Source organism: Taudactylus pleione, unplaced genomic scaffold, assembly GCF_031769625.1.
Source record: "Taudactylus pleione unplaced genomic scaffold, aTauple2 ptg000913l, whole genome shotgun sequence".
NCBI lineage: Eukaryota > Metazoa > Chordata > Amphibia > Anura > Myobatrachidae > Taudactylus > Taudactylus pleione.
Window position 1 is genome coordinate 1,473,474 of NW_028285314.1, and position 27,840 is coordinate 1,501,313.

Below are 27,840 nucleotides of genomic sequence, written 5' to 3' on the forward strand. Positions count from 1 at the left end.
AAGTGGCTGTGTACATAGACTCACAAGTGGCTGTGCTGGCAAAGTGACTGTAAGAGGGCACACTGATGTATGCTGCGCTATAATCTGCTGATTAAGTGACTGTGCACCCAAAAACCTTTATGCTGTACCCGACTGTGTATACAGCTCACTGCAGCCTTTGATCAATAATGGTAAACACAATATTGTGTGGTGGTCTAAATTGACTGCAAAATAATGTTGAGCTTAAAACTCTAGGAAAACAAAAAAAACAAAAACAAAAAAAAAAGCCCAGATTGTGATTTTAGCTTTTTTGTAAATACAAATCCAGTCATGGCAGGTTTGGCAAATTCAAAGCCAGAAAATGAATCAGAGCCAAATCCAGCAAGAATGGTCCGGCACACTTTATACTAGGGGTGAGCGGGTTCGGATTTCTGAAATCCGAACCCCCCCGATCCGAGACCAATCCGAGTCAGGCTCGACTTTTCCTGCCTTACTCGAATCTGAAATCGAGGCAAAATGTCATCATCCCGCCTTCCAGGTCTCGCAGGTTTTGGATTCTATATAAGGTACCCGCGTCGGCGCCATTTTCTCACTCGGCTGTGGACAGTGAAGAGGGAGGGTGGGAGTTAGGGCTGGCTGGGCTTTGTAGTGTAGTGCAGTGCAGTGCTGTGCTGCTGTTGTCCATAGGGGCTGTGTCCACTCCTCCAAAGTCCTGTGCAGTGTCCCAGTCCTAAAGGGGTGCTGTAGTGTTGTCCGGGGGGGGCTCTGTCCATCAGGGGTGCTCCCCCAAGTGCAAAAAAAATAAATATTTTGTTTGTGAATTGTGTGCGCAGTAGCCGCACGTGCATCAACAAAGTAGTGCCAAGCATGCGCCTGTGTCATAAGTAAAGGGCCGGCTGGCTTGACCGTTAAAGGGTGCTGTAACCCCCAAAGTACACTCCAAACAAAAAAAATATATATATTTTCTGTGTTTGTGAATTGTGGGCCTGATTCAGACCCACTCGCAAGCGGCTGTCCGCTCGCAAGTGGGTCGATGTTATGGACTGAGCATGCGCACGACAGAGGGAGCTCCGTCGTGCGCATGCGCCAGACGCGACGAGCGAAAGAAAGTCCTTCGCTCGTTGTGTCCTATCAAAGGGGGCGTGCTGTCAATGTTGATTGACAGCACGCCCCCTTTGGTAGGCGTGCCGGGGGCATGCCTCCCTGACGGGGGCGTTCCCACGGGAACGCCTCCCGTCAAAAGCCGGCCCACTGACATCACTAGTGATGTCAGTGGGAGTGATTTTGGCTCTGATAGAGCCAAAATCACTCCGGAGCTTGCGATTGAAAACCTCAACCGCAGGCTCCGGCTCGCAATTTCGATGGTCGCGATGGTCACGACCATCGCGGCCATCAAAATGCATGCTCGTATAGCCTGTGGGTGGAGACCCACAGCTATACGAGCGTCCAGGAGGACGCTCCATTTTCATGGAGCCCGGCCCTCATTCAGAGTGTGCGCTCTGCTCAGAGCGTATGGCTCTGAATGAGGGCCAGTGTGCACTGTGCCTGCACGTGCATCAACAAAGGAGCAGCGCCAAGTGTGCGCCTGTGTCCCATAAGTAATGGGCGGCTGGCTCATTTCTTAAAGGGTGGTGTAACCCACAAAGTGCACTAGTCTCCAACAAAAATAAAAAATTATTTTCTGTGTTTGTGTGCGCCTTAGCCACACGTATATATCAATATAACATAAATGGAGGACCAAACTTTCTCCAATAAAAATAAAATAGGGAAAGATCAAGAACCACTTCCTCCTAGTGCTGTTGCTGCTGCTGGGAGTTGTTCATCATCCCAGAGAGGAAGTAGGAACACCACCACTTTTACTAAACAATTGACCCTCCAACAGTCCCTAGCGAGGAGGATGAAGTACGACAGCAGTCATCCTGAAGCAAAACGTATAACTGAGGCCTTGACTGCTATGTTGGTGTTAGACGTGCGTCCGGTATCCGCCATTAGTGCAGTAGGATTTAGACAATTGATGGAGGTAGTGTGTCCCCGGTTCCAAATCCCTTCTAGATTCCACCTGCATCCTCAAAGCAGCAGCGACAAGCGTGCGTCTGTCTATTAAAGGGTGGTGTAACCCTCAAAGTGTGCTCCACAAACAAAAAAAAAAATCTTTTTTTTTTTTCTGTCTTTGTGAATTGTGTGGGCTGTAGCCGCACCTGCATCCTCAAAGCAGCAGCGACAAGCGTGTGTCTGTCTGTTAAAGGATTACATCGGTGACAGAATCCAAGTAGGCATGTCAGACAGTCCGTACATGTACTGGCAGGAAAAAGGCAATTTGGAGGCCCCTGTACAAACTGGCTCTATTTTACCTGAGTTGTCCCCCCCCCCCTCCAGTGTGTACTCCGAAAGTGTTTAGTGCAGTCGGGAACCTTGTCAGCGAAAGGCGTAGGAGGTTGCTTCCACAAAATGTGGAGATGATGTTCATAAAATGAATTATCAACTCTTCCAGGGAGACCAGCCTCCAGAACACAGAGAGGGACCTGTGGTGGTGGATTCCAGCAGGGACAAATTAATACTCTGAGGATGTACACAACACTGAAGAGGGTGAGGAATCTGTGGATGACATCTTGCCTCCGTAGAGCCAGTTTGTGCAGGGACAGATTAATTGCCAGCTTGTTTTGTGGGGGCCCAAACGAACCAATCATTTCAGCCACAGTCGTGTGGCAGACCCTGGCGCTGAAATGATTGGTTTGTTAAAGTGTGCATGTCCTGTTTATACAACATAGGGTGGGTGGGAGGACAATTCCATCTTGCACCTCTTTTTTTCTTTGCATTATGTACAGTTTGGGGCCTAGTTTTTCAAACTGCCACCCTGTCTGCCACTGCAGTGTCACTCCTAGATGGGCCACGTGTTTGTGTCGCTTAGCATAGTCATCCAGCTACCTCCGTGCAACCTTTTGGACATAAAAACACTATTGTGAGGTGTTCAGAATAGACTGGAAATTAAGGTTATTGAAGAGCAGAAAAACCCACAAATTGTGATTTTAGTTTTTTTTTTTTATAAAAAAAAAAAACTAAGCATAATTACAGATCCAAAACGGTGGTTTTGGCAAAGCCAAAAAACAAAACACAAAAAGTGGCCAGTGCGCACCCCTACTTTACACCTTGCAGAGAAGTAGTGATACACAGCCCTGGGTTTCACCTAAGAATGTCACAGTAAAAGTAAAGGGGTGAGTGTAGGACAGTGTTATGTACAGCGACTTAATGGATGAAGGTCTTATAACCTAAGGTTCATAGTAACATTTTAAGTGTTACTAGTCCATTTACTTAGATACTTTTGTGGCTAGAAGTGCCATGTCCAATTCCTGTGATCGTTAACTGTATATTTCAGTTTCTTTTAAACTGACCTTCATCCCCGACCTCTTCAATTAGAGCTTCAGTGTCTATGTACTAAGCCTTGGACAGAGCGAGAAGTTTGGTTGGTACTTTGCTCCCAACTAATTTTTCTTTTCAAACAGCCTGTAAAGTGACAGTTAGGAGCCAATGGGTTAGTACTTTGGGGTCTATTTACCAAGCCGTTAGGTGATAAAGTGAACGGAGGTAAGGTCCCAGCCAATCAGCTCCTAACTGCCATGTCACAGGCAGAGTTTGAAAAAAATGACAGTTAAGAGATTGTGAACGGAGGTAAGGTATCAGCTAATCAGCTCCTAACAAAGCTTAGTAAATAGACCTTTATCTCCAGCCACTTTACCTCTCCCCAAGTCTTAGTACATAGACACCTTAACATGCAATGATCACTAGTTGCTGGAATTCTACATCCAGTGTTACCCCTGACCTCTATTCTGTGCCTGCAGTACAGCAGAAAGATTTTACAGTACAAGCTTATTGTACAGCAAATACATCTGATTAATTGACTACCAGGACTCTTACTTGAAGGAGGCCAATATACCTCATTCTAATCCAGGAGGGGGGGGGGGGGGGGGGGTTGTTAAATAAATAGTTATCATGAGTACTCACAGCTTGGGAAGATAGACTGTATATGAGCTAACCAACCCAATATAGACTTTGCTGCTTAAAGTTATGTTTGGGTTTGAATTTAAATAAAAGCCACAACTTTCTGCACTTTGCACAAACACTGGAGGGTTCTTGCCATTAGATATTTGACTATGGGACTATCAGTTTGGTTATGCAGAGTCATCTTACAATGCACATCAGATAGGTTCTGAAGAGTCATCCCTCACCAGTGGTCCAGCTGGAGACATATGGAGGGGGGCACACTGGTACTTGAAGAGCCCTCTGCAGAAGCAGTCAGACAAAACCTCAGCATATTTGGAATTTCTCAGACACAATATCGACCACAGAATGAAATTTATTGAAGCTTTTTATATCTCTGCAGCCTGTACATGAGCCCGTCTTTCCACAACCAGCACAAGATAGCCAAGTAACACAACCAGACTGATGGACACAATGGCCACCAGCACCCACTGCTCTAGATGTCCAGACCCTTCTGCTGTTCTGGAAGCCTGGACACGTTCTGCTCCAACCACCAGCAGGGGACCCAAAGTCACAGATCCATGTTCTCCTGTAGATGGGCCTGCAGGAGAAAATTAAATAGTCTATACAAAGTAACTTGTCCAGTAAATGTGGACCAGAAAATAAGTGGTATAATTAGTGTAGTAAATAATCTGTGACAGGTTTATTTATTGCTGTGCACCCAGTACAAAATATGATTTAATCCAGCCTTGAAAAAGTCAACCCATTTGTAAAACATAGTATCATCTGAGGCACATATACAGGTCGTCACTTTAGCCATGAAATGTCCCAAATATCCTCGGTGCTATTTTTCAGTACGAAGGTTCAATTCAAACTGCTTACATGCACCTAGTGTATGCAAATTCAGCAAAGGCAGGCAACTGCAAGCCCACTGTCTTGGCGTGTGATGTGTATGTAGACCCCCACTAATGTAAGTCATCTCCAGGAAGTGTATGCAGCCATCGAGTACCATTGGATGCGATTGCAACGCTTGTGGTTAACCATACCCTACTGCAAGCACTGTGAGGGCTTCAGTGTGGAATACAACCAAGTGATGTGTACTATGACACCGCTAGTTATGCACGCCTCTGGAACAGTGTTGAGATGCTTAGCCATGCTTGCCATTGCACCACCACTCCAGTTTCCTTCACCCAACCTGTTACCATCGACAAACGGCTTGTCCTGTCACTCAGTCTAGTGAGCTGACTGCACAGGAAGTGAATACTTCCCGATCACCAGGACTATTTTGTCCACTGATACATGCGCACATTGCGAACCATTGGCCGCTACAAGCAAATGCAGCCTAGTGAGCAGGTCTGAATCTCTCATGAATGAAGTGTCTCCAGCCAAAATGAATTTTCCATAAGGACAGGGACACTTAGCTATAGCTCCACTCCCAGTTCCTGGACACATTTTTCTTGAAAATTGGTCTGGCTAAACCATTAATGCAGATAAAATAGTATATCCTGCAAAGTTGCACTGTTGAGATAGTCAAACCCAAGCAACAAAATATCAATATACAATTTGTTACAACCAAAAGATCCATACATTACTCAATACAAGCCCCATTTGCTACCCAACGGTCCCTTCCTTTCCACAGACCCAGCAGAGTTTTAGCTTACAGATACTGTTGCATTTCCAACCCAACTCTTGACCACCCTCTAGTGCCAAGAGTGCTCAAACAGAGGTCATGCTCATTCCTGCTATTTTTTATTGAGGCAATAACTACCTACACAAAGTTAAGTAGGGTAACCTCAAGAATAAAGTTTGGAGCTTACCATCTGCAATTTCTCTTTTGGCAATTCTTGATCTTCCGAGAGATACCAGTCTGCTAGTAGGACCAGCACAGTTTCCAGTGTTACAGCACTGGCAGATAGTATTGGGGCCATCCACAGCCATCCAGCTAAGGAGACAGAACAGTCCTTTTGTTACGTGCTAGCATGATCAATGTGACTCAATATTTCTTCCATCAAACCCTTGTACTATACAGTGTTGGAATTAAACAGTGGTCACATTCAGTAGTGAAAGTAATTTTGTCACTAGAACCAGTTTATAGGGCTACAGCCCATTAATTCAGACAGGCTTTTCACCACTGAGGCATAAAGCATTTTAAAGTCATAGGCTGTATATCATGCTCATACAATGGCCACCTCCAAGACATCCACCTCAACCATTATCCCCCAATATACTTTAATCATGGGCAAGCCAGTTCTTTCTCTGGTGCTGAACAACATTTGGATTAATCAGAGGCATAAATATTTCCCCTTTATGGTCATGGTAATCCAACTGCTCTAAGTGCAAGATGTATAGAAGCTACAGTAGGACATCCTCACCTGCTAGATGCCTTCACATAGGAACATGCCTTGTTCATGGAATCAGGGACCAGAGTGGCTGCAGCAGCTCTTAGAGAACACGTGATATAGATCTGAGGGAGAGTATATACAATGTATGACAAAGGAAAGACAATAAGCCTAGATAAACCACCAGCATACAAAAGGCACATAGACCTGTCCCTCTATGGAAGAGAATGCGGACAATGACCAATTCTTACCAGAGGGACATCTGTCCCAGTGAACCGGAAAGCATCAATCATGAACTGGAGATGGTTTGCCTCAGGCCTTGGGGATATGAAGGCCGAAGAGGAATCTTCTTCCTTACCGTCCACCAGGCACCTATTGAACACATTTGTTATAAACACATTCTGGAACCACTAAAATCAGCCTGAACAGTGACCAGTACAACATACCCATAGGAAGCAATGATGTCATAGTGAGGGCTGGAGGTGACATCTGGAGACAGAGTGGCCACACAGCTATCAACAAATAAAATCAAAGGGACATGGTTCTCAGTGTCCACAGAGGCCTCTATGTAGAACATGTCCCCCAGCTGGAAGACAGAGGAAGGTCTGGGGGCGCTCCAGTCATCTGTAAGGTAATCAAAGGGTTAGAGACCAAGCCAGACCCAGCACCATCATAGCCACCACCTCACTTACCAGTCATCAGCTGCAAGGAGAAGGAAAGCCTCTCTTCTGAGGATGCGGTGCTATGGAATGGAACCCATGTTGGCTCGATTGCCTCACTGCTCATATTGACATGTCTACAGAAGGTAAAGCACCAGCAGTGGCAGTGTTAAGTGGTTATAAATTAAAGGCAAAAACACAGACTTAAGTTACAGCAGTTAAGGAGCCATGTGGCTAAATGTTCAGGCTACATTCTAATGTTCTATTCATTATGTCAATTATTGGTAATCAATCTCAACACAGGCACCAGAGCAATTAGTCATTGCTCCGGCACAGAGACAACTGATCCAAAAATCAGCAGTGTCCCTGAAGAGACAAGAGCACGAGTGCCCTGACGTCTGGCAGAAGGTGCCCAACAGGGGCGGAGGGTTCCAAAAGGACTCTCAAGTTAGGCATGGGCCCCTGGACACCCAACACTGCACCCAATTGGTATACCCATCACCCTGTTCCCATTATGGATAGACCAGTGTAAATAGCATGTTATGATAACACATTCCAGAAGCCTCTTGTCCTAAGCCAACAGATGCGGTATTCAACCTACTTTGTTACCATGCAGATGAGTTCATCACATAGAAGCTAACCAGTGCATGGGATCTTAAGGCTTTTGATGTTCTACCATATTACCACCTTATATAGAATATAATTTATTCTGTTCATCTCAGTCATCCTAAGTGCAGAACTTAAAGACCTTTAGAGGGGTATTCAATATGGGAGCGATAACATCGTTTTTGCGTTAATATCGCACTTATGACATCATTATCGCAGGTTTTAGTTTTACACTGTATTCAATTTCAAAGACTTTTCGCAGGTTAGAAAAGTCTGATAAAAACAGGGATAACTTTTCACCATTGAATTGGTGTCAAAAAAATGTGCAGAATTGGGGTTTAGGGTTGCAGGCTTAAAAAAATAGCCTGCAGCCCTGGGAATGACATTTAAAAAAAGAACTGTCAAAATAAAATAAATAGGGACACTCCAAAAATTTTAAAAAATTGGGGAAAAAAAAAAAAGGGACAAAATGGATTAACAATAGGGAAATAGGTTCAGGGCTATTCTGCAAGTATGCGGCAGGTGTTTTGAAGAATAGATTTATAGCGGCAGGTGCACAAATGCAGAATTTTTAAAAACTTACTTTAGGGACTTAAAAATATGCTAGTACCCATTTTCATGTACCCCAAAATTGATGGCACCACTTAAAAAAAAAATGAAAAAAATAACCCAAGTGCTCTTCTGCAACACTTCTTCAATGTCAGGAAAAAACACCTGCTGCGGCTATTTAAAGGCTAAAACGGGGGTACCCATAGTGATCCCCCATGTTTTTACTACTTTAGGGGGGGTCCTACAATTTAACGAAAAATTCGTAACTTTACGCAAATCCAACTTCGCAGGCTCCCGTTTGTTAATTTCATATTGAATACGGGGATAATCGGGCGCGCGCCCGATACTTTAACGCAGGTAAAATCTCTGATATTAAACGTAAACTTCGACAGCGAAGTTTACATTTCATATTGAATACCCCTCTTAGACATGGTTTTTCTAGTAGCAAAAATCAGGATACATTGGTTGCAAGTTAAAGTTAGTGCCCTGTAAGAACCAGGGAAAGGTTTCCACCAAAGTCCCAGTTTTTAATCCATGAAGTCAAGTTCTAACACTTGGAATCTGCTAGCCAGGGACCTTCATAGCCTAAACTGATCCTGAAAGTTTAGGGACTATCCATCTAACATGCAGCTGCCCATCACTAGGTTACACTCACCGGTGGTAGAAACACTGGATAGGAACCACAGCAGAGTTAGTCCTGGTGGGGACATCTCTGGGGGATGTTGGGCTGTAGGTCAGGGTGGTTGAGTAGATCAGCCAGTCGGCTGTCATCTGTAGAACAAAAACATTTATTCATTCAGTTGACAGACACATACAATGCCAGAAGTTCTTAATTTATCATTTAAAGCAGTGATTCCCAACTCTTAAGTATTCTGAACAGGCCATGTTGTCATGATTTCGGTCTATGAAAAGAGTTGGGATAATTACTGACCCAGCAAAAGATTACAGACCTGTGATGGGGAGAATGTTTAGGTCTTGACAAGGTCAATTAGCTGGAGGAGTAAAGCTGGCCATACACCAGAACACCGTCCTTCCAACCATCCAACTAGCTTGTTGGAATGAAGATCCAGTAATGCATGGGAACAAGGGGCAAACAGCCATTAGCTCCTGAACACCATAAAATGGATGTAAGCTGCTGTTCAAACAAGTTAATTAAATCAAACCAATTTAACCAACTTACCTGAATGACCTTTTATGGTGTTTGGAGCAAATAGCCGATTGTCATTTGCCTCCATACATTACTGGATTTTCATTCCAACCAACTAGCTGGATGGAGGAAAGTTGGTCTGGTGCATGGTCAGCTTAAGAGTGAGGGCCAGCAGTAGTATTTCTACATGTAGAGTCAGATTACAGGAAAATCTATTTTTATCAGGACATTAAATAGTGAGAAGCCTGACAACTGAACATTTTGGCTGCTTCTGCTGGAGACCACATATTAACCACATTTGGTTGTAGCACAAGGCATATTACAGTGTAGCGAGGTGGTAACTTCTGTTTGGGAGAGAGAGAAGGAAGCTTGCTGACTATCAATTCATCTGCCCTATGACTAAGCTCTGGAAAGTGAAACCACCAACCAATCAGCTCCTGTGATGCTACAGGCTGTGATAGATTACAGTTGAAGCAGATTGGTCATTCCATGCTCTAGAGCTTAATAGATCTGCCCAGGCTCAAACCACATAGGGCTGCAGCGTAACCTTTTACTTTTGTACACAGATAGGTACTACACTGTTACAGGGAAAAACACTCAATCACAGCTGCTTGCTAGACTCCATTAAAGGCTTTTCCCACTTTCAAAAGTCAGATATCCTGGTCAAAATCAGCCAGTTTTACTAAAATTGCTGAGATACTGTGAGTGCATAACATGAAGGCTAACAAAACCAAGTACGGAAATCAAATTAAGTGAAAAATGGTAATTTTATCCGATTTAAAGACACTTTTAAAGTCAGATTTCCCTGTAAAGCAGGCTAAAAATAAAATAAAAACCTAGTGGAAACAAGGGATGGACTTTGAAAGTTTTGATGGAGGGCTTCCAATGTGATAAGTAACCATTGCATTAAAAGTAATGAAAAAAAAAAAAAGTGTATTAGTTTAACATGCACTATGTTTGCGCATGCAAGATAGCCCTATAGCACCGCTGGCAGGGGACAAGATGTGGACTGGAGTAGTTCCACTGACAAGTTGACCGACAGAGCTGCAACTTACTGCAACTCTGCATATAAAAACAAAAAAAAGTTAACCAGACCATCAATGTCCATCCCTAGTGGAAACTCAGATTATAATACATAGAGTGGACACTGGGAGGAGTATTTGGACAGTATCCTTAGCAAGAGACAGATGTTAAGCTCAGTATTATATTACAGATTCCTGTGTAAGATGGTGATACTCAGGGTAACCACTTACTATACAAACTATTTTTTGTTTGCTTTTGAAAAAGCCACCCATTAATTCAGTTGGAGCCAGTGCCTTACTAGACTTGGAAATGGATGGATTATTGTAACAGGCCACAAAATGGCTGCCTTCTTCACAGAGCAAGACATGTCACACCAACAAAGAACATAGTCCACCATTACCTGGTCTATTCCCACACAACATAGGAATTCAGTAGGAAGCCATGTCTCAGTTACTTCACTAATTCATAGCAGTTAAGTTGTAACATACAGGAGACAAGGGCCCTCATTCAGAGCCACTCGCTAGCGGCAGTACGCTCGTTCCGAGCGATGTTCGCACATCTGCGCATGCGTACGGTTTTTAGTACGCATGCGCGAACCAGTCAGTGCGGCCGAAAATCGTTGGTACGCAATATAGCGAGGGCCTGCTATTTTGAGTGACAGAATGAGGCGTATGTGGGTGGTAACAGGGGAAGGTGCTTGAAAATGGGGAGTGGAGATCCGAACGCAGGCGTGCTTAAAGGTCAAAACGGGCGTTTTAAGGGAGTGCATAATTAATATAGCAGCGTCATTGACCACGTCACTTGTTTTTTTTTTAACTCAGAACTGCTCGCAAAATAGCGGTTGAAAACACCAACCACAAGAATAGCGAGCAGTTCATACGCTGTACGATGTACTCGATTAATCTAATAAATAGCGGACATGACGTATGGTGCGTGCGGCCAGGGGGCGTTTTTATAAAAAAAACGAGCGCATGTTTTGCTCACTCGTTCAGACTTAGAGGTGGGAACAGACTACAATTTGCGAACGGATCATTTGAATAACCACCCCTTGTTTTTGAACGAACGACCACAAATAGCGAATGGCTCTGAATCAGGCCCAAGGACACTAGGAGATAGTCAGACAAACAAATATGTCACTTATATAGAGCACAGTCCAGCATTACCTGTAATCCATTCCCACACTCCTGGAGGCCAATCTCAAAGACCACACTGGTATCGGTGCTCTGGGAACCAGGTTTGCAGGACTGGGGTCCTAGGCTCAGATCCGAGGCCTTCACCAGCTTCCCATTCCCATACAGGTCTCTCATGACAGTCACCACCATCAAGTACTCACCACACCGCACTCTGATAGGAGAACTCTGGGGTGGTGCCAGCTGTCTAGACTGAGCAGCCCCCCATCATACCTAACAGGGGACCCCCATCCTGACACAGGCTGAGCACCCCATCTGGGAGACCCCAGGCCAGACACAGGCTGAACAACCCCCCCAGGGGGCTGGTAAGGCCTCCACCAACTATCAGACTGCCGCCTAACCAAGTTATGCTCCCCAGCACTGGCAAATCTTGATCCATAAACCAGCACAACCACCAGCAGCCAACTCCACATCCCCATTCTGCCTGCAGAACACACAACACGAGTGCAGCGAACATCCCTTTATACCCCTCCCATCAGTTGCTAATACCCCCACCTGGGGCAGATAATAATCACTCACACCTGAGCACTTCTCTCACCACATGCAGTCACCAAATGGTGTATACACACGGTCAGATTTTTCCTTCAGATATGAACGATAACGATTTAAAAATCGTTCAGTCGTTCTTATCTGAAGGAAAATCGTTCATATCTGACATGCCTGAACGATGGACGATCAACGATGCGCATTCCCGATGGTCAGATAACGATTTCTGACATCTGATGTGTTTGCAGTCAGACTTGGACGATTCCATTCATTTTAATGCAGTCAAAAATCGTTCAATCGTTCAAATCGTTCAAAACTTTGGTAAAATCGTTCAAATCATTCAAATCGTTTAATCGTTCAATCATTCATCTGACAAATCTGACAAGTCTGACAAATCTGACCGTGTGTATGCTCCATTATGGTGCATACACACGGTCAGATTTTCCTTCAGATCTGTACAATAACGATTTTAAAAATCGTTCATATCTGAAGGAAAATACATATCTGACATGTTTGTCAGATAAACGATGAACGATGCACGTTCCCGCTCGTCAGATAACGATATCTGACATCTGATGTGTTTGCAGTCAGATTCGTCAGATTTCATTCATTTTAATACAGGCAAAAATCGTTCGGAATTCGTAGTTCATGAAATCGTTGGTAAAATCGTTCAAATCGTTCGCAGTTCATCGTTCCTAGTTCATTGTTTGTCTGACAGATCTGACCGTGTGTATGCACCGAGGAAACTATAACAATACAGACATGAAACACCAGCAGGTAACTGCTGCCTGACAGGGCATTATGGGACTTTTAGTTCCACAACAGCTGGTGAGCCAAATATTACTTATGTCTGGTTTACAGCAGAGAAGTTCATGTAACATTTCTAGGAACAGAGCTGTGGGATAAACACCTGACACACATGAAAGACACAGGTTACATGGCTGTATTGCTATTAGGTGACATACGTGTTGCATGTTTGTTTATGTCACTTGTCTGGTGTAAGTGGTGACCAAGGGGTCAATTAATACCTCTTTTCCACCAAAAACCCAGGTCCGACCTGGGTTTTTGGACATGGTTCCAACCCTGGTCAGACCCAGGTCAGGCCCATTTACACTGCACCTTTCATCTGGGTTACTCCCAGGTCAGCCCTGTTCACACTGAACTCAGGTCTGCCCTGCTAAACCTGTGAGGTCATTAAAAGTGGGAGGTGACTGCTCCACAGCCACCAATCAGCTAATTTTAGGCATGATCCAGGTCAGATAACCCGGGTTGCACCGTTTACACTGCACCATTACCCGGGTCCATCCTGGGTCCGACCCTAGTAGCTACCTGGGTTGGATTGCAGGGCCACTTGACCCAGGTTATTTTTCAGGGACCCTTTTATACTGAGCTGCGACCTGGGTAGACCCAGCAAAAACCCAGGTTTTTGCTCTGGTGTAAAAGGGGTATTACTAAACCAGTGATTCCCAACCTCGGTCCTCGAGGCACACTAAAGTCCTGGTTTTAGTGATATCCATGCTTAAGCACAGATGGTTAAATCAAAATAACGAAGTCACCTGTGCTAAACTAAGGCTATCCTTAAAACCTGGACTGTTAGTGTGCCTTGAGGACCGTGGTTGGGAACCCCTGTACTAAGCCTTGGATGGAGATAAAGTGAACAGAGATAAAGTACCAGCCAATCAGCTCCTAACTGCCATGTCACAGGCTGTGTTTGAAAAATGACAGTTAGGAGCTGGTTGGCTGGTACTTTATCTATGTTGACTTTATCTCTATCCAAGGCTTAGTAAATAGACCCCCTATTCCACAACTGTAAATGATTCCCTACAGCTGTATCCACACTGGTACGTTCCACACTGTGGGGCCTATTTATCAAGCAGTGAAAAGTGTGAAGAAGTGAAGAACCAGTGGAGAAGTTGCCCATAGCAACCAATCAGCTTTGAAGTAGAGATGTGCGCCGACCCCCGTGTTTTGGTTTTGGATCTGTATCTCCCCTGGTCTGGATCTGAATCTGGTTTTGGATTTTTTTCCTTGGTGTTTTTAGGTTTTGGATCTGTATTTTTTCCAAAAAATGATATAAACTCTTATGTGGGATATTAAAAAGGACATGTACAGTTTAACAAACCAAGCACTTTAGCCACTAGGACTGACACTTTTGTGGCTGAAGTTCTTGGTTTGTTTGGGCCCCCACAAAATATTTTTTGGAAGGACTACCTTCAATTATTAAGGAGGAGGTTGATGATGAGGGTGTTGGTGGTGGAGATTGCATGTGCTGGTCCAAACTGCTGATACTGGACTGCTTGTTATTAATTTACAAATTATTATCATTTTGTTAAACAAAATGCATGAACGCATTACAATGACGTAACAGGGAGGAGGTGCCTAGATGGTTAACGTCCCTTCCTCTGCTAACTTTGGCTTTACAAATGGAACAGATGCCTTCACAACTGTTGTCAGGATTAAGATTAAAATAATTCCACACCCAAGACGTGGCTTTTCTGGCTTTCTTTTTATCATGAGCAAGAACTGCTGCCACTGGTGGCTGCTTTACGCAAACCACATCCTCATCATAGATTGTAACATCCTCCCTATAGATTGTAAGCTTGCGAGCAGGGCCTTCCTACCTATATATCTGTCTGTTATTACCCTGTTTTGTTCTATAAATGTCTCCAATTGTAAAGCGCAACAGAATATGCTGCGCTATATAAGAAACTGTTAATAAATAAACAAAATAAAGAAATCATCAACAGCCTCATTAGCATCAGATAGGACACAAATTACCCCCTCATCCTCCTCTGGCACTTCCTCCACACTATCATCCTCATTTTTTATTATTTCACCATCTAATACTAGCACAGCCGTCATGGCGTCAGTGTTCCGCTGTGAAACTGGGTGACAGCTGTTATACTTACTTCCTCTATCAAAGGACTGTTTAATAGTCAATTGTTTTTTTAACTTACTACTAGTATTAGACTTCTTGGTCCCTTTCTGGGATGAAGATCCACCCTCAGCAGCAGCAGCAGGCATAGCACTCAAGGATCCTTCTGAGGAATCACAGATAGTAGAGGAGTCAGTCATACTTATGAAATTGGATGCAGCAGGACTACTTCCGATCACGATTGAGGATGTTGATGATGATGCAGATGTTAGTGGTGGAGATTGCAGGTGCTTGGATCCAGATAGAAGGGAGCAGCTAGGTGACACTGGACTTATTGTTGTTTGGTTTTTTGTCCCCAAAGTTTCTGAATTGTAAATACCCTTTTCAATTTGATGAATGCGCTGCAAGTGACGTAAAAGTGAGGAGGTTCCAAGATGGTTACGGTCTTTACCTCTACTCAATGTTACTTGCCAATGGTTACAGAAGGCTTGGGAAAGGTTGTCTGGATTTGGGTGGAAATGATTCCACACATGAGATGTAGATTTTATGGTGCTTTACCCAGGCATGGCAACAATGGTTTTTTTCCCACCATGGGCAACAACTGTTGCCTGATTTACAGCAAACATCCTCGCCATCAACATCCTCATCAGCATCAACATCCTCATCATCCTTGTTGTTATCGCCAACTAGATATATATCCTCATCCTCCTTGTGCAATTCCACAGAAGCATCCTCGATTTCTACGTCAGTAGGCACACAAATGGTGGAAGGAGGATCCTCTTCAAGTACAGTATTACTAGAAAGGTCAGGTTCACACATGGCAACAGCAGACACACTTGGACTCTCCTCTGGAATTTGTGATTTTTCAGAGGACCCAGTTGGTTCCGGCGTCTTACTTGTCTTAACAATTTGTATTTTTTTTGTACCTCTCCTACAAGCAGAGGGGCTTAAATTATTGATATAACCATCAGTCATATATACAGGCCAATGCCTTATCCTTTCCTTGCCACTTCGTGTAGTGAATGGCATATTGACAATTTTTTGTTTCTCTAAAGCGGACTTAGCTTTAACATTTTTTTGCTTTAACAGGGTAAAAGTTGATTTTTTTTGGCCTGACTTAAGCCCTGGTACATCGGCCTTCATAGATGATGTTGACGGCCTTGTATAGTCATCATGACTGCTGCTGGCAGCTACAAGACAGGTATGTGGATCCTGCTCTCCGGTCTTGTGAGTGTCCTTCATACTCACTACGCACACAATCACACACAAAAAAATATTTTTCATTTGAACACTGGGGGTGAACCCCTGAAAGGGACAGCAGCCCCTTGACAGACAGCAGCACAGCACCCCTGTACACCTACGCCGATGACAGGTGAGGCTAACACACACACAAAATAAATATATATATTTTTTTTGGCCAGTAGCCCCTTGACAGACAGCAGCACAGCACCCCTGTACACCTACGCTGATGATAGGTGTGGCTAACATGCACACAATTTTTTTTTATTTTTTTTATTTGAACACTGGGTGTGAACCCCTGAAAGAGACAGCAGCCCCTTGACAGACAGCAGCACAGCACCCCTGTACACCTACGCCGATGACAGATGAGGCTAACACACACACAAAATAAATATATATATTTTTTTGGCCAGCAGCCCCTTGACAGACAGCAGCACAGCACCCCTGCGCACCTACGCCGATACAGGTGTGGGTAACATGCACCCCAATTTTTTTTTGGGGGGGGGGGCCAGCAGCCCCTTGACAGAAAGCAGCACCCCTGCGCCGATGACAGGTGTGGCTAACTTGCAAAATAAAAAAAATTGTTGATTTAGTTTTTGGGCAGCAACCCCTTGACAGACAGGAGCACAGCACCCCTGCGCACCTATGCCGATGACAGGTGTGGCTAACATGCACAGAAAAAAAATTGTTTATTTTTTTTTTTGAACACTGGGGGTGAACCGCTGAAAAAGACAGCAGACCCTTGACAGACAGCAGCACAGCACCCCTGTGCACCTATGCCGATGACAGGTGAGGCTAACATGCACAGAAAAAAAATTGTTTATTTTTTTTTTTTAACACTGGGGGTGAACCGCTGAAAAAGACAGCAGACCCTTGACAGACAGCAGCACAGCACCCCTGTGCACCTACGCCAATGACAGGTGAGGCTAACACACACAGAAAAAAAATTGTTTATTTATTTTTTGGGCAGCAGCCCCTTTACAGACAGGACCACAGCTCAACAGCACAGCTACACCAATGACAGGTGTGGCTAACACACAAATTTTTTTTTTTTTTTTTTAACACTGGGGGTGAACCCCTGAAAGAGGCAGCAGCCCCTTCACAGATAGCAGCAAAGCACCCCTGCACACCTACGCTGATGACAAGTGTGGCTAACACGCACACACTGGGGATGGGTGAAGAGCATCCCTGAAGGACACAGCACCCCCTGGTCAACACAGCACTACAGCCAGCCCTTATGGACAGGACAACAGCCAGCCCTTATATGGACAACAGTAGCCAGCCAGCCAGCCCCTATGGTCAGCGTCAGCAACAGTTCCCAGTTCCCTCCCTCTTCACGCTCCACAGCCGGAATGAAAAATGGCGGCAATCACGGGACCTTTATAGAAACCAAAACCCGCGAGGATCCGACAGCGGGATGATGACGTTTTGCCTCGTTTTCAGATCCGAGTCAGGCGGGAAAACCTCTGCCTTGGATCCCCGTAGTTCGGGCGGGTTCAGATCTCAGGGAACTGAAGCCGCTCATCCCTACTATGAAGTAGCATTTATCAAGTACAGTCTACAAAATAATAGGAAGGAGCTGAATAGTTGCTATGGGCAACTTCTCCACTGGTTCCCTTCTCCACACTTTTCACTGCTTGATAAATAGACCCCTGTGTACCTGAGCCAGAAAGCAGGTTTATATTATAGGAGTGGAGATGTTGCCCATAGCAACCAATCAGATTCTACTTATCATTTATCTAGCATTTTCTAAAAGTTAATAGCTAGAATCTGATTTGTTGCGATTGGCAACATCTCCACTTCTAAAAACCCACACTTTAGTATATATACCCCTATATATACCCCTTGCCGGGGCAGTTTCTTGCCCCCTCTGTATGACATCACGCGGAGGTAGGGTGAGCTACAAAGTCCGAGAATTACAATAATGCCCGGAGGATCCTCAGGGTCAGTGGCAGGCTGGGCCGGGGGGCAGGGTGCCATGTGCCCCCAGGGCCGCAGCGTCAGGCGGGCTGCGGGCAGTCTGTGTCACTGTGACACAGACTTCATCACGTGTGTAGCGCTGACCGGACGGAGTTCGGTCAGCGCTACACAGCACAAACACACAGCCGCCGGAGCCGGCAGCTGTGTGTTTGCTGTAATCAGCAGCCGCTGAGAGTCTGTCAGACTCTCATCGGCTGCTGCTGCTCCCACTGCGGGAGCCATCTTCCAGCTCCCGCAGTGGGTAATGGGAGAGACGTCGTCATGACGACGTCTCTCCCATAATGCAAAGCGGCCGGAGGAGCCGGTAGAAGCGTCGGGACCAGGAGCGGGAGTTTCAGGTAAGTGTTTTTTTTTTAATGAAGTCTCTCTCTACTGGGGGGGTTGACTACTGGGGGCACTACCAGGTGGGGATTACTACTGGGGGGCATTACCAGGGGGGGATTACTATGGGGGCACTACCAGGGGGGGATTACTACTGGGGGCACTAGCAGGGAGGTGGATTACTACTGGGGGCACTACAAGGGGGGGGGGGCTACTACTACTGGGGGTACTACAAGGGGGGGAGATCTACTGGGGGAAATACAAGTGGGGACTACTACTACTGGGGGCACTACAAGGGGGGGCTACTACTGGGGGCACTACAAAGAGGGCTACTACTACTGGGGGCACTACAAAGGGGGGGACTACTATTACTGGGGGCACTACAAGGGGGGGCTACTACTACTGGGGGCACTACAAGGGGGGGACTACTATTACTGGGGGCACTACAAGGGGGGGATACTACTACTGGGGGCACTACAAGGGGGGGACTACTACTACTGGGGGCACTACAAGTGGGTACTACTACTACTGGGGGCACTACAAGGGGGGGACTACTACTAGGGGCACTGCATAGGGGGAGGGGACTAATACTAGGGGCACTACATAGGTGAGGGGACTACCACTGGGGGCACTGCATCGAGGGACCACTGCTGTGGGCTCTATATAAAGGGCAGTACTGGAGGTACTGCATGGGGGGGAGACTACAACTGGGGCCACTATTTAAGGGGCATTGCATAAGGGTTACCACTATTGGGGCACTGCATGGGGGGGTGGACTGCTACTGGGGGCACTATATAAGGGGCACTGCATAGGGGGTACCACTATTGGGGGCACTATATAAGGGGATTACTACTGGGGGCACAAGGGGCACTGCACAGGGGGGACCACTACTGGGGGCACTACTGGAGGCCTGCATAAGGGTGTTCTCTCCTGTGGCACACGGGGGCACTACGACAGGGGGCTGCCCCTAATCTTTATTTTTACTTTACATTAATCCCATATGGACCCGCCTCCTCCCTGAAACACTTGAGGGGGGGCGGCGCCGTAGCACGCATGTTCTTCTGGCACCCTGGCTACACGCTACTCCTCTGCCAGGGCCACCTGCATGCATTTGCCCCCCAGGCTAAAAGTTGCCAGCCAGCCCCTGCTCAGCTTCCTGTAAGGGAAGGCGGTGTGCACGTCTGAAGCGTCCTAAGGACGCTCCAGGCGGCACTGCTGCAGAAATTCTGGCCGTTCCAGGCACCTTGCTAGCCAGATGCAGGAACCGTTAGTGAGCGAAGGTGCCGCCCACAGTGTTCTGCGCTGTGTGCAGCCGCACCACACACACATCCCTAGTTACAGCCCGGCCTCACACTGAATCTGCCCTCCCAGTCACCATGACTACAGTCACCAGGGGTGGGGCCAAGCCTGGCAAATGCTGTATGTTCTTTCAAAAATGACTTGGAAGGCCCCTCAAGTGCTTTATCTCAATTTAGTTTTTTTGAAGGGAATACTGTGTTTTCGAGAGGGAGCATATATTATTATTATTGTACTTACTGGGTGTGGCGGCCCCATCAGCTGCACCCCAAAATTAAAAAGGTTGAAAAATTTTATTTTTTTTCTTGGTTTTAAAAAAAAATTCTCCAAGGCGAGATGTACTAAAGTGCAAAGTGCGGTAAAAGCAGCGAAAATGAAGTTTTCGGCGGTTTTTACCACATACCCCTTATGTCCAAAACACTGGAATGCAATGCATTCTGGTGCTTCGTCCTGGTGGGTAGTGCCATCTTCAGGTGGCGTTACCCAATAGAAGCCTATGGGCTTCTTTCCGGGACACGCCCCCTGAGAGGGATGGAATCGTATCCCCCCCATCTCCCCCTCGCGGCCCTATACGAGGGTATCGCAAAGGACAGCTCTTATCAGGGGAAAGCTGTCATTTGCGATATTCTAAGTACATACCGTGGAGATCAACCGCGGTATGTACCCGATGAGAGGCGGGAAGTAACGCATGACGAATGCGATGCTTAGTACATCCTGCCCCAAGTTTTTTAAGAAAACTGCATGGCTAAGGTCACTGTCCCTCATTTACGCTAAGCAGCTGAAGTGTGATGGCTTACCTTGTGTCTATAAGTCATTCATTAAAACCTTATAAAGCTTTTCAGATATCAACCTCTTAAGTGAAGAAAATAAAGATGCTACACACCATAGCTGGCGGGAAGAAGGTCCAATTTTATTCATCACTTCCATTGTGGCCCAGGAAACAGAATCGCAAAGATACTAATAGAGTTTGGTCATCGGCGTGCGATATCCTACCCACGCCTTCTTCCGATGGGTACCGATGTACCCACCTAATTCAACAGATTGGGCTCCCCCAATCCCACTGGTCGTGAAGTAAGAAGCTCCTCACTCACTAGCGGGGAGAAAGTCTGTATCTTAGACTGATGCCCGCCATTGATCAGCCTGGGAGGAGCCTTCACGATTCAACATCATCACTGGGTGGCCATGATATTACCAGCATTCCACTCAGGAGGAGCAGAAGACACCTATGACGGTATACACAGACAGCTATGCACCTATGACGGTGTATATAGACACCTGTGCACCTTATGATGTTGTACTTAGACACCACAGCGGCATATAGTAGGTGTCATACACCTACATAGGTGTCTTCTATCCTCCTGAGGCAGGCTACTTTAGTAACTGGCCATGCATAGATGGTCCTGATCCAACTTGCCAGCACCTCCAGGGGACTATGGACCTGATTGTCTCTGGCCATGCACCGCAAACGTGACATAAGATGTCAGCAATATGACAATACACAAGAAACTTATGGACCCTTTGACCTAACTGCCACTAATGACTGCTTACCCTGGGTTCAGGACCCATGAAGAGGGTAACAAACCATATCATGTCTATTACCAAACTGGAAGGGTTAGAAATGTATACATACATGACAGGGGAATTTTGAGAGAGGAGGGGGCCCGTGTGCAGCCTCCTCTCCATCGGCGGCTCAGCGCATGAGCGTCTCTCCAGGAAAATGGCGCCCATGCCTACTTTCCCGGGGACATCTTTTCTGCGCAAGCGCAGAACACTGGGAAAATGGCCGCTGCCATTTTCCCCAGTGTGTGTTTGCTGCTCTGCATCGCCAGCATTTCGGGAATCAGCGGAGGGGTAAGTATGATTACCTGTGGGTGCAGGGTGTGCGGTGTGGGGCCCCCCTGGACCCAGGGGCCCGTGTGCACCGCACACCTTGCACCCATTATAAAGACGCCTATGCTACATGAGGGAAAAACCCCATTCATAGGTAGATTCCCTCAACTCGTCCAAAATCATGATGAATATGAAGCCACATCTGCCTCTTTCCCCGGTTTAATGTAAATTTTGTAACGGTTACTGTACCACCCAAAGGCTTTATGATACTAATAGCAAACCCTAAGGAGGTAGCAGCGGCAGGTTGAAAGAATATAGCACATCTATGAAAAACAATTGTAAGTGCAGCTCACCTCAAGATCACTTCTAACAAGCATACACAAGAGCCCATTTGCCCTGGATGCAGGTGCTGGTCTCTGACAAACATACACAGTGACAAAGATGCCTGCAGTCTCTTACACACTTACCACCCACTCCATCTACCAACACGCTCTCTCTAATGGCGACTAGTATGTAGTATTGTAGCATGAACTACACCCCACACCCTCTGCATACACTAGGAGAGTGTGATATGGCACCTGAAATCACAAGGGAGGGACTTATATGCAGTCCAAAACATGCTAGATTTGTTTTTTAAATCCAAAATTAGAACTTGGCAAAAAAGCTGAGCCAGGACTCAGCTCTACTCGGAACCCCAAAAGTGATCAGAGCCGGGACTCGGTTCTACTCAGAACCCCAAAAGTGATCAGAGCCGGGACTCGGTTCTACTCGGAACCCCAAAAGTGATCAGAGCCGGGACTCGGTTCTACCCGGAACCTCAAAAGTGATCAGAGACAAGACTCAGTTCTACTCGGAACCCCAAAAGTGATTGGAGAGCCAGGACTTGGTTCTACTCGGAGCCCCAAAAGTGATCGAAGCTGGGACCTGGTTCTAATCGGAGCCCCAAAAGTGATCGGAGCTGGGACCTGGTTCTACTCAGAGCCCCAAAGATTGTGTGCAGGGCCGAAGGGAGGGTGGTGCGGCCGGTGCCTCCACACAGGGCAGAATCTTCCAGCTGCACCGGCCACACACTTCTCTGCACCGGAGGTCTGCAGGAAGAGACCTCCGGCAGTGGAGCGTGCCGCACAGTGAAAGTCGGCATAGGATCCCGCCCTCCCTCCTCCCCTCAGAAGGAAAGGTAAGCACTCAGGGGGGGGAGGAGGGGGGCGGAGAGTGAGCGAAACTGGCGGCAGTGCTGCACAGGGCGCACTGCCGTCCAGCTACGGCGCTGATTGTGTGTGTTTGGTTTTCCACAAAGACAAGGACCACTACTCTATGCTCATTCTCCTTTACCTCGCTGCTGTTTTTGACACTGTGGACCATCCTCTCCCCCTGCAAATCCTCCACTCCCTTGGTGTGTATAATACTGCCCTGTCATGGTTTTCTCTTACCTCTCTGGCCGTTCTTTCTCTGTCTCCTCTCATTACTTCACTTCCCTCTCACTTCCTTTGCCAGTAAGTGTCCCCCAAGGTTGTGTCCTGGACCACTCCTATTTTCCCTCTATACATCCTCTTTAGGTGAGATCACCAGCTCTTCTGACCTCCAATATCATCTCTATGCTGACGACACGCTCTACCTTCCCTCCCCTGACCTCTCCCCCTCTCTCCTCACTCGTATCTCCAACTGTCTCTCTGCTGTCTCTTCCAGGATGTCCCAGCGCTTTCTTACACTTAACATATCCAAGGCTGAGCTGATCATCTTCCCACTTCTTCATCTTCTGCAAAACAGCCCTGGAATGAATCCCCGAGGGGGCGTGACCTATGTGGATTGGGGTGTGTCCTCATCACACAAGGGTGTGGTTTGGCCACGCTGGGTGTGGCCTCACCGCACGCCCCCGTCTCTCAGTATCCTGTACGAGCAGTTCGCCAGGTTGTGGAGCTGCTTGGCCAGGGATTCAATCTGTACTGGCCCATCAGGCCATCGGCCCATCTGGCATTTCCGGCCCTACCACCAGGGTGGAATAACAGATGGCGTGTGAGCGGGGCTGCTGCTGGGTATACACAGCAGCTCCCCCAGCTATCGGTATCCAGTGCAGAGAGCTCTGCCGATCAGGCTGGTCTGACCAGCCGCAAACACTGCAGTTCTCCTCACACACAGAGAGCTCTCACGCTGCAAATGCTGTCGCTATGGCTAATTTATGCACGCCCATGAAACGACGTTCATACGTTCAGACTCGCCTGCGTTTTTCTGACCACCCCCACCATTACCACCCTCAAACGCTGACTACCTGTACCTACTACTCACTTTGCGAATGGTTCCTCTGTGCGTACGTAATCGCAAGCAATCGTGTCGTGTGCATCTTGCAAACAATCGTTCGATCTGCGTAAATATCGCCATTGCATCCATCCCTGAATCAGGCCCAGAGACTAAGCTGTGTCTGTCTCTGAGAAAAAAAAATGGGTCCATCAGGGTGTGTGTGTCTGAGCAACCAGAAACACCCCCTGTGTGCGCCACTGAGCTGTCCCGGCTTACTGCTTTAGATACATCCCGACGATGCTAACGCAACATATAAAATTACCTCTGAGCATGTTTGGAACAGAAACTAAACACTGTACAAGCGTCAGAGAAGAACATGAGAGAGGGACCCCGCAGAGTCCACAGCATCACAGGCGGGAGGCAGAGCAGTACTGGTAATAGATACAATTTCACTGAAACATCCAGAAAACGCAGAGCTGTATAAAAAACTAGGAGTTAATGGATATAGGGGCTGAGTCATTATGAAGCCCTGTGAGCCCCCCCGGTAATTGAGTAACCAACTCACTGTAAGTGGACTGGTGCAGATCAGTATTGCTCTGGTGCAATAGTGACTCTGAAAAGCAGCTGCCCTGGCAGTGAAAAAATGTACAGAGTCCGACAGTGTAATACCCCTTTTCCACCTAAATTCCAGGTTTGACCCGGAGTTGGAACAAAGGGCCTGATTCAGACCCGCTCACAAGTGATGTCAGTGGGAGTGCTCTCGGCTCTGATAGAGCCAAAAGCACTCTTGGGCTTGCGGCAACGAGACCCTACCGCAAGGGTCTCGTCGCAAGCCCGATGGTCGCGATGGTCTTGACCAACGCGACCATCATCATGGACGCTCGCATAAGCGTCATTACAAAAAAAAACGCCCTGATTCAGAGCGGGCGCTCGTTCAGAGTGTCCGGCTCTGAATCAGGCCCAAAGTTCCTATCTGGATCAGACCCGGAATTTTGCTGGCGCCGACCCGGGAAATTCCCGAGTCAGCGCCGCTCACACCGCAGTCGGGTCTGCATAGACCCGGCTTTTGCGGAGTGAAAGTGGTCGCTTGGAGATGACGTCATCTCCAAGCGCCACTGAAGCCGGACCAATCGGGCGGCTAGCAGCGCACTCCAGGTCATCGTGACCCGGAGTGCGCTGTTCTCACAGCAGGGTTTCACGGGCTACGCCATGTTAAACCCTGCTAGTTACCTGGGTTGGATTGCTGGGTCACTCGACCCGGCCATCCAACCCTCTCCCCTTTTACACCAGGGAGCTGCCCGGGTTAACCCTTCAAAAACCCGGGTTTTAGCTCCGGTGTAAAAGGGGTATAAGGGGTCAATCCAATTAAGTGCGAGGTGCTATTTTCTATTCGAATTTGCATAGCAAATTAATTTTGCAATCCAATTAGCAACTCGCACTGAACCAGTCAGAGTGAATTCGCATTTTTCCATTCGCAGAAAATCTTTGTTTTAAGGTTAAAATGTCGGGACCCCCCCCTCCTAATAACTAATTAAGTAATTGGAAGTTTCCAATTAGCATAATTAGTCCAATAATTACATGTCATTTTTGGGGTTAAAAAAAAAATTGTCATCAAATTACCCCAAAATTACCTCTTTTGTTAGTTTAGGCACCCCAAATTTAAATACAATATTTTTTTAATTGAAAAATAATTGTCAAGGTGACCTCAAAGTACCCCAAAATCACCTTTTTTTCCTACTTTTTTTTGCATTTTTATTTAATTCATTTGAGATTAAATGAAAAACGTTTGTTCTTCTATAATTTTGTTGCATTTAAAAAAAAAAACACAAATCGGCCATTTGACACCATTTAAAAACCTACAGCACCTTCCTAATGCCCACAAACAGCCTTCTATACGGTCCTGCTAATGAAATGATCCATTTTGGGGGGTCCAGGATGGAAAACTTATCCGCCACTCCACCTGTGCAAAGTCATTTTCACCTGAGGGGCTAAATTAGCACGAAGAGGGGGGCGCAGGCAGAAGTATGTATATATATACAGTTATACACACACACAAAAAAAAAAAATATATATATATATATATATAGTTATATACACAAAAAAAAAAATATATATATATATATATATATATATATACATACACACACACACAGTATCAGGGGTGTAACTAGAACTTTTTAGGCCCCATAGCAACATTTCTCCTAACTTAGGTCATACACAATGCCCACAGTAGTAGTTCCCCTAAAACACTAAATGCCCACTATAAGGGTGCCCCTTATGCAATGCCCACTGTAATGGTGCCCCTTACACAGTGCCCCCAGTAGTAATAATTCCCCCTGTAGCAATGCCTCTGGTAACAATGCCCCTAAAAGTAATGCCCCCTGTAGTAGTGCCCCCAGTAGTAATGCCCCCCCCCCCGTAGTAAGGGCCCCTGTAGTGCCCCCAGTAGTAATGCTCCCTGCAGTGCCCCAGTAGTAATGCCCCTTGAAGTGCCCCCAGTAGTAATGCCCCTTGATGTGCCCCCAGTAGTAAGGGCACCTGTAGTGCCCCCAGTTATAGTGCTCCCAATAGTGCCTCCATATGATGCCCCCAGTAGTAAGGCAGCTGTAGTGCCCCCATAGGATGCCCCCAGTTGTAAGGCCGCTGTAGTGCCCCCAGTAGTGCCCCCAGTAGTAAGGCCCCAGTAGTAAGGCCCATGTAGTGCCCCCAATAATAAGGCCCTGTGGTGCCCCCAATAGTAAGGCCACTGTAGTGCCGCCAGTAGATCCCCCAGTAGTAAACCCCCCACCACCACCCCGTGCACACACATATACACACACACAAAAAACACAATACTTAACCTTAAACCCTGCTCCAGTGCCTGCTGCCGTCCATCCCCGGCGCCCGCTCCTCGGAACTATGGGAGTGACATCATGATGTCACTCCCATAGTGCACTGCGGGACCCGGAAGCCGGAGCTCTCATGAGTGAGCTCCGTTCTCTGGGTGCTGCTGGCGCCGGGGGGTGGGGTGGGGAGGAAAGAAGGAGCCGGGCGCCTGCTGGTAACACAATCTCAGTGGGCACCCGGCAAATGGGGGGTGCGATCGGATGGCCGGGCGGACTCATAAGCGCCCTCTAGTGGTCGGCGCTCCTAGGAAGCTGCCAAAGCTTGCCTAGAGGAAGTGCCGGCCCTGGACCTGGGTCATGCCTAAAATGAGCTGATTGGTAGCTTTGGAGCAGTCACCTCCCACTTTTTATGACCTCACAAGTTTAGCAGGGCAGACCCAGGTTCAGTGCGAATGGGGCTGACCTGAGAATAACCCAGATCGATGGTGCTGTGTAAACGGTGTCTGACCTGGGTCTGACCTGGGTTGGAACCATGTCTGAAAACCCATGTAAGACCTTGCTTTTTGGTGGAAAAGAGGTATTCATGTGCATGTAAGTCCATGCATTACTATTATTATTATTATTATTATTATTATTATTATATTTCATTTAAGCACTTCAAAGTCACAAAATTTACTCAGAGCTGTTCATAATAAGCACACATAACATTTCACGTTTATATCCCTTTTACACCAGAGCTAAAACCCCGGTTATTACAGGGTACAGGGTCATGATAACCTGGAGTGCACCGCATGCCGACGCTTGGAGATGACGTCATCTCCAAGCGTCCACATCCATGCCGGAAGAGCCGGGTCACTGCAGACCTGGCTCCAGGGGAGAACGTCGCCGACTCTGGAATATCCTGGGTCGGCGCCGGCTAAATTCCGGGTCTGATCCGGTTTGGAACCTGTTCCAACCTCCAGGTCAGACCCGGAATTTAGGCATAAAATCGGTATAACATGGGGCCTATCTATGATCACTATAGGACACGTTACACATGCAAATTTCTGCTTGTTTTTAGTAACTGGCCCACTCATTATTATGCACTTGATGGGGCTTCCTAATATTCAGCAAACTCTTTGCTGCAAAGCAGATATAGATAATGTTTGGCTCACCAGCTGTTGTGGAACTAAAAGTCCCATAATGCCCTGCCATACAAAGGTGTTCTGCCTTGTTTCATATCTTTAGTGTTAAAGTTTCTTCATTAGGTGGCTGCATGTGGTGAGAGGACTGCTCAGGTGTGATCA

The 27,840-nt window shown here is 46.7% G+C and overlaps 1 protein-coding gene across 2 annotated transcripts; it reads right to left on the reverse strand.

The window, feature by feature from the left end:
• Nucleotides 1–3,075: 3,075 nt before the first annotated feature.
• LOC148473760 (zona pellucida sperm-binding protein 3-like) lies at nucleotides 3,076–27,804 on the reverse strand. Of its 2 annotated transcripts, none has more exons than XM_088459558.1 (8): nucleotides 27,709–27,804; nucleotides 8,763–8,878; nucleotides 6,986–7,089; nucleotides 6,740–6,917; nucleotides 6,545–6,665; nucleotides 6,327–6,418; nucleotides 5,772–5,896; nucleotides 3,076–4,555 (listed from the first exon to the last, which is right to left on the reverse strand). In XM_088459558.1, exons 1-8 carry the CDS (start codon nucleotides 27,733–27,735, stop codon nucleotides 4,344–4,346), a joined length of 975 nt encoding a protein of 324 aa, XP_088315684.1. In that variant the 5' UTR covers nucleotides 27,736–27,804; the 3' UTR covers nucleotides 3,076–4,343. The 2 variants fall into 2 exon arrangements, with proteins under 2 accessions (XP_088315684.1, XP_088315683.1); XM_088459557.1 differs by lacking the exon at nucleotides 27,709–27,804 and adding an exon at nucleotides 11,441–11,886 and having other exon boundaries at nucleotides 3,080–4,555.
• Nucleotides 27,805–27,840: the final 36 nt, after the last annotated feature.